Genomic DNA, 15278 nt, shown 5'->3' with positions numbered 1-15278 from the left:
CATATTGCAATACTGGGTGGTTTAGCATCCTTCCAATTAGATGCAATTGCTGTTTTGGCAGCGTCTAACATTACATCAATGGTAGCTTTATGTTGTCGATTGGATAATTCTGTGGGCCAAAAATCTAGAAAGATAGTCTCTGGTGCTAAAGGGACATTCACTGAAGTGACCATTGTAATTACAGACAACAGTTCCTTCCAAAAGGCCTGGATTTTTTCACATCTCCACCAACAATGTGCAAAATCTCCAATTTGGAGGTATTCTTTCCAGCAATATGGGGATCTATCAGAGGAAATATGAGAGTCTGCAAGGAGTGGCATACCATCAGATCATAATTTTCAGATTTTGAAGGCGTATCGACTGGACTTTGAATTAAAAGAAGTAGAGTTCCACAAATTAGTCCATAACTCATCAGAGAGAGGGACAGTTTATTAAAAGAAGCAGTGATTAGAAGGGAATATAAAGCAGAGATTAGGCCTCGGTTTTGGGAATCATAAGAACATAGTATAAATTCCAGATTAGTCTTGGGTTTGGCCAGAAAAGTAGTGAGATTAAGATGTCTAACCATATGGCTTAGTTGCAAATAAAGACACCATTTTTTTGTAGCTATATCTATGATACGGGTTACTTTTTGAGATCTCCAATGCTTTACCATATTTACATCAGTCCCTGCCAAAAAACAGTCCTGGTTCAGAAAGGTATAATATCGAGATATTTCTGGGAGAAGACTTTTAGCGTTTCTCTTCCAACACTGAATAGAAGGATATAGTATAATAATGTCCAAAACCAGTACTTTTCCTTTGTAAAAATCAGTTGTTTCCTAATTTTTGTCATTTCCAGTAGTGCTAGATTTTTGTGTTCAAGCAAAAGTTGCTTGTATAATTTTTTGTTGCCTCTTTCCTTATGCAGACGTTCTAAAGTCTTAATTTTTCCCAAGATATCTAATTCTAACTTTTCCCTCCATCTTTTTAGATTTGAAGCCTTAGATATCAAAAGTCCCCTCAATACCAGCTTTAACGTATCCCATCGGATAACTGGAGATGTCAAATCCTGGTCGTTCTCCTTAAAATATCTGTTGATACCGCATTCAATCTCTTTACGTAGTAATGGGTCATTTAATAAAGACGTATTCAAAGTCCATTGTCTATGTTTAGGTGATTGATCATATGGGGTATGGATACAGTCCAACCACGAGGGGTCCGACCATTGGGATGGTTCAATGGATGCCGATAATGATCTTGCACAGAGGATGAGATTAATATGAAATCTATTCTAGTGTAAACGTTATGTCACCCTGAGAAGTAGGTATAGTCTTTGACATTTGGATGTAAAAGGCGCCAAATATCAACGAGACCATTATCACAAAAAATGTCCACCAAACCTGTGAAGCACTTCTTATCCACTTTTAAATGAGAATTATAATGAGACCTATCTAATTTCTTACCAAAAAATTAAAGTCTCCCCCAAGAATGATGTCTCCCTCTGCAAAAGATCTAAGTTTATTCATAGTGTCTTGTATAAAAGCCAATTGACCATTATTGGGGGCATACAATGTAGCTATCATAGTTAGACAATTATCCAGAAGTCCTTTCACAAAAAGTAATCTGTCCTGAGGGTCACCAAGCTTAGAAAGAAAGGAAAAGCATACATTTCTGGACAGCAGAATAGCAACACCCTCAACTTGGATGTGCCACATGCCATGTATTGAGCCTGAAATTTAGATGAGTTGAAGACCTTTTCAGTGAGTTTTTTAAGATGCGTCTCCTGAAGGAGTGTAATATCTGGATTGTGCTTCAGCCAACTGGATAAAATGCATTTACGCTTAATTGTATTATTAATGCCCTGGACATTGGAAGAAACCACTTTCAAAGCATTATAAGTCACGGTGAGTCACACACTGCCTTGGAAATAAAACAAATGAAATATTAGTGACAATTAGCTCTGGTAAATAGAGGCTGCGGTCACACGCAACATTAGCCACGCAAGAGATACGGAAGACAGGCGGAGTTTCCGGGCGCGATCTCACCAGCACATCTGGGGAGCGTAGCGCTTCTGTGGCACAACCGAGGCTTCCTCCTGAAAACGCGCAGCAAAAAACGAGTACCTCAGAGTTACTAGTTTCCGGAAACTGCGGGGCAAGGGCGGGCGTCTGATCGCGTTTCCGGTGGCATCCGGCGCCCGCCCATGTCCCCTTGCGAAGAAGGGTTTTTTTCCCCCCAAGTCTCTGTGGTTGCGCACATGCACCCAACGGAGCATGCACATTCGTAGTGTACACAAAAAAAGAAAACCAGTTCGCCGCGCTGCGCGCTTCTTTGTTGCACGCAGGCATGTGTTGTGATCGACACCTCTCCATAACCACGGAAGCTCCATGGTACCTCCACAGAACCTCCACAGGAGGTATGATCGCTTTACTGCGTGTTACTTTGCCCCGGGGCAAACAGCCACGCTTCCCCCTCGCAGTTTCCTGCCCGTGTGACCGGGCCCAGAGTAAAGATTATATTTTTGAAAATCAAATAAAATTTATTTAAAAAAAAACAGAGTAAAGTATCTTCAGCAGCTAGTTCAATTTAAATCAATGCCAGGTAAAGATCAACAGAAAGTCAAGAAGTAAGAACCTTAAACAATTCACCAAAATTCGAAGTAGACTACTACTACTCAGATAAGAAAAGAAACTCACCTCAACAACACACTTTCATTGAGGGTGTGATGTGTTCAAAAAGAAAAAAGAAAGGAAAAATACGGTTATATGATTCCTAAATTCTTGTCTTTGTGCTGAACCAAGAAACATTGATATTCTAGTGCATCAATTATATTAGCCATAATTTTTTATTTTCCTTTTTAGTTTTGTTTTCAGATGAGAGATAAATTGTGATAATGATGTTTTAAGTTTTTACTTACTTAGTCCCTATTAGTTGAGAACAATGCTAAAACTCTGTAAAATAAAATCACAATATTAATATTTAAAACTGATCAACATAAAATATCCAATCAGAGAATTTTATTTTAAAATTAATATCTGAGCAAGTTGATAATTAAATAATTGATTTCATTTCAATAAAATGTTTTAACAATTAATTAACTATAAATCTATTAGTATTAAATCATATATATATAGTCAGAAAGTTCCCAATGCACTTGCAAGCTTCAGAGAAGCTCCAAGAGGCTAGACTGTACAAGTCCCGCTAGTAGTTGTGGGAACAGAACAAGTTTTGTGAGGCTAAAAACAATCAATTCAGCCCGAGCCCCCCCCCCTCCATTTTATAAACCTAGTAATTGATTTTTCTAAGTAAATCTGTATACCTTAGAAAATCAGTTTCGTGTAAGTGGCATATAATCTTAAAAGACTAATTCATTATTAAGAGCTAACAAACCCTTAAAAGACTAATTCAGTAATAAGATCTAACAAACAGATCACTTAAAAGGCAAATTCATTATCAAGATCTAACAAACAGAACACTTAAAAGGCAAATTCATTATTAAGATCTAACAAACAGAACACTTAAAAGGCTAATTCATTTTCAAGATCACACAAACAGAACACTCAAAAATCTTCAAAAACGATCCTTCAATAAAGCCATAGATCACCCACCACCACCTTCCTTCCCATCAGAGGCATGATGTATGAATATATTCTACAGCCGGAGGGTTGGGAGACAACATCAACAGGCATTAATAAGAACTCCGCTGCTGTTCTACTGTCAAGGTGATGATCTGGCCAGTTGTTTGTTCTCAAGCAGCAGAGGAGATGAAGAAGCGAACTTCCTTTTTTGGGATCTCTGAGCTACTTCCATAGGCACTTCTAGATCTAGGATGCGAAGCAAAGTTGACCCTTCTTCCAGAGACACGATTCTGTATGTCTTTCCCATATGTAAGACTTGTAGTATTAGAGGCGAAACCCATTTGTATCGGTGATTTGCTTCCATAAGACGCGCTGTTATGGGTTTCAGTTCTCGCCTTTTTTCTAGAGCCTCCTGAGGAAGATCAGGATAAACTTCAACTTTTTCTCCTTGGCACAGTACATGTCCTCGCTGTCTAGCCTTCATCAGAATCTGCCTTTTAAATCTCAAATCCAACACCGTAATTAGTATGTATTTGGAGGATCAGGTTTTAAGCACATTTAAAGAACCAATTCTGAAGGCTTTCGTTGTAACGGGCAGCATCTTACCTTCCATTTGCACTTCATGAGTTAGCCCTGTAGACAGGAAGCTAGCAAGATTTTCAGCCCCTCCTACTTTTTCCACCAGCCCTCTCAATTTTAAATTATTTTGACGAAGAGAGAAGTCTAGTTTCAGTGTTCTTACTGCCACAGAATGTCTTCCCCGTGGTGAATGTCATTTTGGTTTACTAGGCTCATGTTCATAGCACTTTCCGCTATCGCCCGAGTATCCTGAAGGTTTTTTTGCATGGAGTCTAACTGGTCATACATTGGTTTAAGCATAGATGAAATATTGTCTAAGATCGTCTTCTCCATTTTATTTAAAGCAGCTGATAGATCGGCTGAAGTAATCGGGGCAGTGTTCTTATCAGCTCCCGGTGTGGTCGGAGCCATTTTAGCACAGAGAGGTGCTGGACGGACAAAAAAGCTCCTGATTGTGACATTATTTTAGACTGTACCTTTTCAATTTTAGTAGATTTGTGATGAGGGATTGCACGGCCGTTTTTCCCCAAATAGCAAAGTTCCAATCTGTCAAATTGATAGCCACAATGACCGATGAGAAGGAGAGGGCTTATGGAGCAAAAGTTTTAGGCAGGCATTTTCTCTGAGCGCCACCACGCCCCCCCTTCGTGTGGGTTCTTAGATGTCGTTGAAAATTGCTACGGTGACAAAATCGCTTTCCACACTCTGAGCATTCAAAAGGTTTCTCCCCTGTGTGGATTCTTTGATGTAGTAGGAGATTGCTGCTTTGACTAAACCTCTTTCTGCACTCTGAGCACTCAAAAGGTTTCTCCCCTGTGTGAGTTCGTAAATGCTTGTGAAGATGGCCACTCCGACTGAATCTCTTTCCACACTCTGAGCATTCAAACGGTTTCTCATTTGTGTGGGTTCTTAGGTGGCTTTGAAAGTCACAATTTCGACCAAATTTCTTTTGGCACTCTGAGCATTCAAAAGGTTTCTCCCCTGTGTGGATTCTTTGATGTAGTTGAAGATGGCCACTCTGACTGAATCTCTTTCCGCACTCTGAGCATTCAAAAGGTTTCTCCCCTGTGTGGGTTCTTTGATGCCGTTGAAGATGGCTACTCTGACTGAATCTCTTTCCACACTCCAAGCATTCAAAAGGTTTCACCTTTGTATGGGTTCTTACATGCCGTTGAAAACTGCTACTGTCACACAGTCGCTTTCCACACTCTGAGCATTCAAAAGGTTTCTCTCCTGTGTGGATTCTTTGATGTAGTAGGAGATTGCTGCTCTGACTAAATCTCTTTCTGCACTCTGAGCACTCAAAAGGTTTCTCCCCTGTGTGTGTTCTTAAATGCTTGTGAAGATGGCCACTCTGACTGAATCTCTTTCCACACTCTGAGCATTCAAATGGTTTCTCATTTGTGTGAATTCTTAGGTGGCTTTGAAAGTCACAATTTCGACCAAATTTCTTTTGGCACTCTGAGCATTCAAAAGGTTTCTCCCCTGTGTGGATTCTTTGATGCAGTTGAAGATGGCCACTCTGACTGAATCTCTTTCCACACTCCGAACATTCAAAAGGTTTCTCTCCTGTGTGGGTTCTTAAATGCTTGTGAAGATGGCCACTTTGACTGAATCTCTTTCCACACTCCAAGCATTCAAATGGTTTCTCATTTGTGTGGGTTTTTAGGTGGCTTTGAAAGTCACAATTTCGACCAAATTTCCTTTGGCACTCTGAGCATTCTAAAGGTTTCTCCCCTGTGTGGGTTCTTAGATGCTGTTGCAGATGGCCACTCTGACTGTATCTCTTTCCACACTCCGAGCATTCAAAAGATTTCTCACCTACATGGGTTTCTTGATGATGCTGAAGACAGACAGCCCTACGGAATTTCTTCTCACACTCTGAGCATTCAAAATGTTTCTCCCCTGTGTGGGTTCTTTGATGCACAAGGAGCTCTGATCTGAATTTAAAGTACCTTACACACCAAAAGCATTTACATTCCTTCACTACAATATTCCTTGGGAAATACACATTACACTGTCTTCCATCACAGGATGTCATTCCACTCTCTGAGCAGATAAATGACTTCTCTCCTGAGTGAATGCTTTGTTGTTTAATAAGGTCCAATTTCTGTGAGAAACTCTCAACACAGTCTGAGCAACTATAATGTTTTTCTCCTGTATGTGTCTGTTGATGTTTAAGGAGCTCAGCACTGCAAAGGAAGCTCTTTTCACATTCCAAACATTGATGGGTCTTCTTTCCACTCTGCATTTGCAAATGGATACTATATTGGGTGAGGTCTGAGAAGGTTATTCCACACTCCAAGCACTTGTATATTTCCTCCACCATGTGAATTGCTTCATCGAAATCCCCCCCTTGGCAAGGAACAGGTTCATCCCTCTTCTCAGCTATATGGCTGCCATTCTGCCTCTTAGGTCTGCCTTGATTCTTGAAGTTTCCTCTCAGGTCTTCATTCTTGACTTCATCTGGGGACAGATGATGCAGTTCCTCATCCTCCTCGTTCCTCTGATCATCTTCTGTTGGAATAAAGGGACAGATCCCATTAGCACCCATACAAGGAGGTATGATTTGCATTGGAAATTCCATCCACACTCAAAGCATTTTAGTGGCTGCCTCATATTTATTTATTTGATTTGTACCCTGCCCTCCCGGTCAAGGCAGGTACGTTGAGATGTACATGTTAAATATACATGTTAAAAGTGGCTTATTGCCAGCCTGTGTGGTCCATCTCTGAAGTTCGCGTTTATATCCCGCCCTATCCTGAAGGCTCAGGGCGGCTAACAGGGGCACAAAGTGCCAAGTTAAAACAATAACATATAATTTAAAAACAATAAATTACAATAAGATATAAACAATTTACAGCAAATTTCCAGCAAGAAGAGATCTTAACCTCATATAGCTACCAACGATCTTATCCTCAGAGCCGTGTCTAGCGCCACGCTCCACCCTTGGGGGGCCAGGCAATCAGATGATTGTTCGCTAGGGCATAGGGGGTACAGATGGAATAGTGGTGGCGGCGGCTCCTATCCAAAGGCCTGGCGGAAGAGCTCCGTCTTGCAGGCCCTGCGGAACTGAGAAAGGTCCCGCAGGGCCCGGATCTCCTCCGGGAGCTCTTTCCACCAGTTAGGAGCCGCCACCGAAAATGCCCTAGCCCTAGTCACAGCAAATTTAACTTCTCTCGGGCCTGGAATTTCCAGGAGATGCCTTCCTCCCGACCGACGTGCCCTTGGGGGAACATATGGAGAAAGGCAGTCCCTCAGGTAGGCTGGGCCCTGGCCACAAAGAACCCCTGGAATGCTTCAAGTGTCTACTCTATATCTGCTGATGGAATCAAGGTAGACGTCCAATCAGCACCTACACCGGAAGCGAAGTCACCAATCAGCGAAGTCACCCCATTCACGACTGTACATTCCTTTGGCAGAACTTCTCCCCCCCAAACATGTTTGCTGTGGGGGAGGGAGAAGCCAGGACCTCACCAAGTGAACACCACAACCCAAAGGGTACCCCCCCCATGGTTTTTGAAAGAGATATCAGTTGGGGGGGGTATTAAGGTAGCTAGGTGACGACTGAAGGGAAGTGTTGATGACCCTTTTGCCTCATTCAGCCTGGCTGTTTTTAATTAACCTCTCCTCTGTTTCCCCATTACTCTCTATTGATCAAGTGAAAGCCATATCTGGTGGGAGGAGTCAACTGTAGGGCCTTTTCCCCAAAGATCTAGGGGGTTCCCTCCCTGATAATCTGGCCTGAATAACGACCCAAATAATCAAGACAATAAGCAATGGGCCAGCCCCAGGCCTTGCTTCGTTATTTTAAGTGCTGGACAGGAATATTTCTCTCCCTTCTCCATCTACCAGCCAGTTTGGTGTAGTGGTTAAGAGTGTGGACTCTACCTGGGAGAATCAAGTTTGATTCCCCACTCCTCCACATGCAGACAACTGGTGTGACCTTGGGTCAGTCATAAGTTCTTTCAGAGCTGTTCTGTCATGAACAGTTCTCTTAGAGCTCTCTCAGCCCCACCTACCTCACAGGGTGTCTGTTATGGGGAGGGGAAGGGAAAGGAGATCGTAAGCCGCTCTGAGACTCCAAGTGAAGGGCGGGGTATAAATCCAATCTCTCCTCTCCTACTCAGCCTATCTAAACTTTCAGTCTCTCTAATGAAACACTTCTTCTTGAGACACCTACCTGTAATGCTTCCGAGATCAGACGAGATCAGGCGTGGTTTGTTTGTTTTTTTGCATTACTACCTGTAATGCAAAAAAAGAACTCCCATCCACAATGCACACAAAACCCCCTTCTCAAATTAACTCATCTCAAGAGATTGACACTTCATCACTCCCACATTCCAGTGCCAACACTTTTTCTCCTTCAGCAGAAATGTATAAAAAGTGATCCCTTAGTCCATCCAGTCTGTAGCAGGTTTTAGACCCCAGCCTCTTCCCCCAACTGTATGCTTGGCTTCTCTCCTTTTTTCCTTTTTCTTTTAATACTTTATTTTAAATTTTTATAACAATAAACCATGTCATTAATATCATGTAGTAACAAATTGCTTAAGACTTAACACAGAAACAGCTACAACAACAACAAAAACTATAATACAACAATAACAATCAGGGGGTATAATGTGGGTAAATTGCTAATAACCATGTTAACAATCATGGTAAGAATTTTGCAATAACCACATTAAAGAAGGCAGCTTATCTTTAAAAAATTGGAATAATGATACTCTTGGGAATAACTCTGATTGTCAAGTATCTCATCTAAGTTTCCCAAAATTGGGAACCATCTTTCTAAATAATTAGAAGGACCTAGAGAAGGATCACAGCAGGATATTGTATCCAAAATCTTGCCCATTATGAGGTGGCTTCTCTACTTTTCCATCCTTATTCAGCTGTGCTCCTCCAGAGCTGCCCAACTGTCTTCAGGAAGCAGGCTTGTATGTCTTTGATTCTTCCCTTTTATTTTCCCCCTTAGTAGGAGGAAGTTTGTAAGGTAAAGAGATTAGACTGTGTTTGTACTTCACACGTGCATTTATTTCCTTTCAGTAGCACCTCTGTTTTTATTTCCCTGACCTAACCTAGTTCTCTTTCTGTTAACTTAATAAATTTATGTTCTTGTTTAAGGAGCTCATACCCTTCATTTCCTTTGAGTGCTGGTCTGTATCTCGACCGTGGTAGACATAGGTTTACAATCCCGGGAATTAAGAGCCCACAATACGTGTGTTTTCTCTTTGCTAGCAGGAGGATGCTTTTGCTAGCCACAGGGGTGGACGTCCATGAGTGATTTGGGTCACAGACCCTTTTCTGAGGGCCTCTCAGCCTCTCCTGGGCTCCATGCCAGGATACCCTCTCTGGCTTGGGTGCTGGCCACAACACAGGCCTCACTTGCCCCTGGGCCAGCCAAGTGGGTTGGGTTGCTCTCCCAGGCCATGCTGAAGGTCACTTTTACTGCCACCCCGACTCCTCGAGACCCCAAACAGGGGACAGGCAGTGGGGCAGGCCTGAAAACGATGCATTTGTGTTCCGTATTGATTCACGCCTCATCCCTATGGCAGCAATTCTCACCCATGAAAGATCCTCACCCAGAGAGGCCACGCTCCTGTAGTTCTCCAGCATGACTTCCCTGTAGAGAGCTCTCTGGCCCGGATCCAGTAGGGCCCACTCCGCCTCGGTGAAATACACGGCCACCTCCTCGAAGGAAAAGGGACCCTGAAAGAAAAAGCAGATTCCCTCCTCAGAGATCATGACAGGCAGAGAAGGCACACTGGAAGGGGGCAGTCTGAGAGGGCGCAGGATGCAGAGCTTGGCATGGGCAAAGGGAGTGGCACTCAGAGCCTCTCTCCCTCGGACACCTTAGCAGCGACCGCAGGAGTAAAAGCCCCTCTGTGAAAGGAGGGGGAACCCAGGCTGCCCCCCGCTCATCTCCTCTACCTGGACTGGAGGTAGAGCAGCTCTTTCCACACCTCTGCCAAGACGATGGCTGAACACCACCAGTCCACTGCCTGAGAGGGAGAAAAAGAAGGAGGAAAGTTTGTTTGCTTGTTAGAATCCTGCTTTGCAAAAAAGAACTACTCAGCCTATCTAAACTTTCAGTCTCTCTAATGAAACCTCCCTCCCAGGGCTGTGAAACCTTTCCATAGGCACATTCCACAGAATTTGCAATGAAGCACCAGAGACTCTAAAAACCAAGATGTGGCTTTGGCATATATGAACATTCTAGGGTAATTCCGATGGGTTTCCAGAATGTCTTCTAATGCTCTGACATCACATCCAGTCCATGCGCTACCCCCAAACATCACAAGGGTTCCAGGCTACAGGCTGGCATCCATACTCTACTCTCCTTTTTCTGACTTATGGCCCATGAGATGCTCCCGAAAAGCTTTTAAGCAGGGGCACAGAAGGCAAATGTTGGCCACTGGCCATGCATTTTCAGAGGTATGCTGCCCCAGAACATGGAGGTTCCATTCATTTGCCATGGCTAATAGCTGCGCCCAGAACTGCATTCTTATTACCTTTCAAGTAAGTGGTCATCACTACATGCTATGGAACTGAATGCCAGAACTTTACTCTGTATTTTGTGCAGAAGTAGTGTTCTAAACCTTCCACCCAACAACTACACTGTATGCACCAATCCCATCTGGCCACAAAACAGCCTTACCACCTGAGAGGGCATCTTGGGCAAGCTCCTGGGCCTGAGCCCTTTGCCCTTCCTCCGAAGGAGATCCTTCCTCCTCAGAGAACTCTGCTTCCATCTTCACTGATGGTCCCCACATCTGAAAGAGGAGAAAATGAGATGGGTAAGAGAAGGACTAGAACAGGCCGAGGAGGCATATCCTACCCCATTCCCAGAGTTCTCACCCCTCCATCAACCAGCATTGCTCATTCAGCTACAGGGGCAAGAATCAGGGTCGGGTTTCCTTTCCAGCCTAGTGAATTCTATAGAGGCAGAAATATCTAGCTGGGAAGACTTAGCATAAGGCCGTTGCTTGAAGTGAGTGGAGAAAATGCCCCCTCACCTGCTCTGCCTGCCTCTTCTCCTCTGCCTGACTTAGGAGGAAACCTTCAGCCAGGGCCACTGCCTGAGAACTGGTCTCAGGCCCACATCCTCTGACCCAGCACTGCATCTCCTGGGGTAGGATGGCCAGGAACTGCTCCAGGATCACCAGGTCCAGGATCTGCTTCTTGGTATTCCTCTCTGGCTTCAGCCATTGGTTGCAAAGTCCATGGAGCTGGCTGCAAACCTCTCGGGGCCCACTGGCCTCATGGTAACAGAACTGCCAGAAGCATCGGCTGCGTGTATCTGCAGTCATCGTGTCCTAAACCAAGATCTCTGGTACAGCTTCTTCCCAAAATTCAGTACCACTTCCTGCTTGGATGGGATGGAGACCTTTCCTAGATCTCTTGGCAGTTCCAGGGGCTTCTGGGTCCTCCTCTTCCATCTCCTTCCCCTTCGATGGCCTCTGACTGTGGAAAGACACTCCTATTCATTTGCCTACAAAGACAGAGAGGAAAACATATCAAAAAGACAGAGAGAAACCAATAAGTAGTGGAACTACATCACCAACCCTGGTCAAAAGACACCTAAAGATTGCCCCAATGAATCCACTGGAGATTCCTCGTTAGTTTGCGGATCAGTATTAATGTCATTGTAGTATATTACCTAGGTCCCGGTCACACGCGAGGATTTGGGCCGGGAGAGGGACGGGACGGATGCGCGGCAAATGGGCGTGATCCAACGGCAACATCTGGGAAGCGTTGCCTGGCCGTCACCGATCCGTCCCTCCCGCCCATAACCCCGCACCAAAAAAGAACCATCTACCTGGGTGGTTCATCCGGAAAGGCCGCGGCAACAGTTCGCCAGCCTCCCCCTCCCAGCGTCGCTTTCTCCCCGGCATCTGATCGTGCTAGGGAGCAACGGCGCTGCGTCTCAGGGGATCCGTGGGATCCCGCCACGGCGTCTCTATTTTGGTGCGGCTCAGATTAGCCGCACTTCTGCCGCCGTTTTTCCTGCCGTGTGGCAGGGCCCTATAAAGCTTTTTTAGGTATGCCTGTTTGGTCCTTCAGGAAAGTAAACCATATTTATTTGGCTTTCTTACACATCTGTTGTCCATGTTATGCTCTTGGCCTCCAGTTACCACGTATCAGAGAAGGAGCTGCTCTCAACATAAACTGGAGCCCGGGACAAAGCAACTGGTAAGGGCTTAACCACTGCAAATACCTCCTCCATAGGCTGGATGCGTTTGGCAATAGCTCAGTCCAAGTACTGGGGGGGGGCAAAGAAGCATGAAGCCTCTCCAGGTTAGGGCAGAGGGGGTCCCTGGATGAACAGGGGGAGGCAAAGAACCCCCAGGAAAATGGGAGACGGTGCGTGACGTAATGCCTCAAGTGCTTTTTGTATGTGGAGCAGCCAATGGGCTTGTATGATTCACCCCATGTGATCACGCCTGGGAGTCCTTTCTGGGCCTCTCTACAACCACCATGCCTGAGAATTTATTTTTAGGTATTTTAATTTACAAAACCCAGATCCCGTCTTTCTGCCTCCACCAAGGCAGCTAACAAATTAAAACATTTATGTCTGTATTAATGTTATTAAAGTCCACCTTTTTCCCTGGGACTCAATACAGTCAATAGGATGGGTACATTCAATAAACTATGAAATAGAATTCAGGTTGTAGAACCAACCAGAAATCTGAAAAACAGTATCGAAGGAAAGCATGAACCACTACATGATAGTAGGGTACGGTTTAGAGCAGTGCAAAAATTACTTCATAGGATACTACTTACAATAAGCTACACAAATTAGTACCCTGACTTGGATAGCCCAGGTTAGCCCCATCTCATAAGATCTTGGAAGCTAAGCAGGGTCGGCCCTGGCTAGTATTTGGATGGGAGATCTCCAAGGGATACCAGGGTTGTGAGGCAGAGGCAGGCAATGGCAAAACTTTGTGAGCATTGCGGGGAGGGCGGGGCATAAATTGAATAAAATAAATAAATAAATAAATTTGAACGTCTCTTGCCTTGAAAACCCTACAGAGGTACCGTAAGTCAGCTGTGACTCCAAGTGACTTTGAATCATTTTGGACAATGCTACCCTATTACTTTTGTAGAAAAGCCCTCATAAATCATTCAGGTTCCCAGCATTTGTGGAATGCCAGGAGAGTGGGGGCCTTTCTGATCTCCTCAGGCAGGCAGTTCCACAAGTTGGGAATTTTAAAGGAGGAGGCACGTGGATGGGCAGTGGTTGATTCTGCCCATGTGCCAGGTGGGACCTGCAGAAGTCCCTGCTCAGATAAGTGAAGTTGTTATGGCAGAGCATAAGGGGAGAGACTGTCTTGCAGGTATGAGGCTCCAAGGCCATGAAAGGCTCTGCATGAGATAGCCAGTCCTTTAAATTGAGCCCTGTAACTGATGGGCAGCCAGTGGAGTGATTGCAGGACAGGAGTAGAATCATCAAATCACAGAGTTGGAAGGGGCCATACAGGCCATTTAGTCCCACCCCCTGCTCAATCCAGGATCAGTCTAGAGCGGTGGTGGCGAACGTATGGCACGGGTGCCAGAGGTGGCACTCAGAGCCCTCTCTGTGGGCACCCGTGCCATCGCCCCAGCCAGGCCCAGACTATCATTAAAGTGTTGAATTCTCTGCCAAATAATTTAAAGTAAATGAAAGCATTTGGGATTGCTTTTCTTACTTTGTTTGGATCATCTTAAGTTAATGTATGAGTTGTTTTTTCTAAAGTAAAACCTCAGTATTCAGGTTAAATTGCCGTGTTGGCACTTTGCGATAAATAAGTGGATTTTGGGTTGCAGTTTGGGCACTCGGTCTCTAAAAGGTTCGCCATCACTGGTCTAGAGCATCCCTGACAAGTGTTTGTCCAGCCGCTGCTTAAAGACCGCCAACAATACTCCCTCTAAGCTATATAGGCTTGTGAGCAAAAACTCTACTTTGTGAGCTACTGGCGTTAAAGTTGTGAGTGAGCAATTTGGTTACTACATAAATTAGTTTGTTCTGGAGCCATCCTTCCTGAGCTAAGGCAAAAATTCGTGAGCTGGAGGCTAAAAAACTGTGAGCTAGTTCATACCAACTCAGCTTAGAGGGAACACTGCCAGTGAGTAATATGCATGCTTCATCTAGTTGCTGATAATAGCCAAGTTTTGGCAGTCTGCACCAACTGGACTTCCCGAATTAACTTTGAGGAGAGACCCATGTATAGTGCATTACAGTAGACTAGTCTCGATGTCACCATGACAAGGATTCAGGTGGCCAAATCCACCTTATCAAGGTAAGGCTAGGCTGAGTTGGAAGGAAGCCTTTTCTGCAACTGCATTCTCCAGCAATCCTCTTGGGTCCCATTAAAACCCTGAGGCTCTTAAGGGAGCCAGCAAGGGTCAGCTGAACTCCATGGAAAGCGGGGAGCAGAATGTCCTTCATGACCTCCACTTTCCCAACCGGCACCACTTCTGTCTTTCCAAGATTTCATTTCGATTTGGTCACTCTTCAGCATTTAACCATAGCAGCCAGGCAGAAATTCAAGACCTCCACGGCATTACCAGGAAATGTGGATAAGGATGTAGATAGCTGTGTGCATTTGCAGATAGATGACAGTTAAGCCCCCAACTACAAATAGTTTGGCCTTAGGGGTTTACATAAAAGGAGAGGCGCATTGGGGCGGGGGGGGGGGGGGTTGCCCAAATGGATACCTGATCTCCAGTGGCCATTCTTTGGGTCCCGCCCGTGAGGAAGGATTTGACCCACTCCAGCCCACAACCCCATCACATGCCCAGTTCTGCCCCCCCAGGTTCCTCAACAGGAGGGCAGACAGAGTCCTATGTGCCGACGGCAGCAGAGAAAGCCAGTTGGAGCCACAAGGAGGCCCGACCTTTGTCTACAGGGAACCGGCATTTTAAAACGATTCATTACATTTCAGAACAATGTAATACCAACTCCCTGTAGGGTTGTCCACCTTCAGGTGGTGGCTGGAGCTCTCCTGCTAGTACAACTCATCTCCAGGCCACAGAGGTCACCTGCAGAAAATGGCCCCTTTGAAAGGGGGGGGGCTCTATTGCATTACACCCCCTCCCCTCCTCAAACTCCCCTCCCAAAATCTCCAGGTATTTCCCAACCTGGAGCTGGCAACCCTGTTTC

The 15278-nt window shown here is 44.9% G+C and overlaps 1 protein-coding gene across 1 annotated transcript; it reads right to left on the bottom strand.

Moving 5' to 3' along the window:
- Window positions 1–4327: 4327 nt before the first annotated feature.
- Window positions 4328–11445, bottom strand: LOC107124580 (zinc finger protein 883-like). The gene is made up of 3 exons (XM_015428066.1): window positions 11377–11445; window positions 10794–10908; window positions 4328–6604 (listed from the first exon to the last, which is right to left on the bottom strand). Exons 1-3 carry the CDS (start codon window positions 11443–11445, stop codon window positions 4728–4730), a joined length of 2061 nt encoding a protein of 686 aa, XP_015283552.1. The 3' UTR covers window positions 4328–4727.
- Window positions 11446–15278: the final 3833 nt, after the last annotated feature.

This window comes from Gekko japonicus, unplaced genomic scaffold, assembly GCF_001447785.1.
Source record: "Gekko japonicus isolate JY-2015 unplaced genomic scaffold, Gekko_japonicus_V1.1 scaffold1053, whole genome shotgun sequence".
NCBI lineage: Eukaryota > Metazoa > Chordata > Lepidosauria > Squamata > Gekkonidae > Gekko > Gekko japonicus.
The sequence above is the reverse complement of the archived record's forward strand: the minus strand, read 5'-3'. Positions and strand labels throughout refer to the sequence as shown.

Coding starts and splice junctions, on each gene's coding strand:
- LOC107124580 (XM_015428066.1), bottom strand. CDS start 11,445: ATGACTGCAGATACACGCAGCCGATGCTTCTGGCAGTTCTGTTACCAT. Junction 10,909..11,376: donor AGGCCAGTGGGCCCCGAGAG/GTTTGCAGCCAG, acceptor CTCCTCTTTCAG/ATGTGGGGACCATCAGTGAA. Junction 6,605..10,793: donor CCAAGATGCCCTCTCAGGTG/GTAAGGCTGTTT, acceptor ATCTGTCCCCAG/ATGAAGTCAAGAATGAAGAC.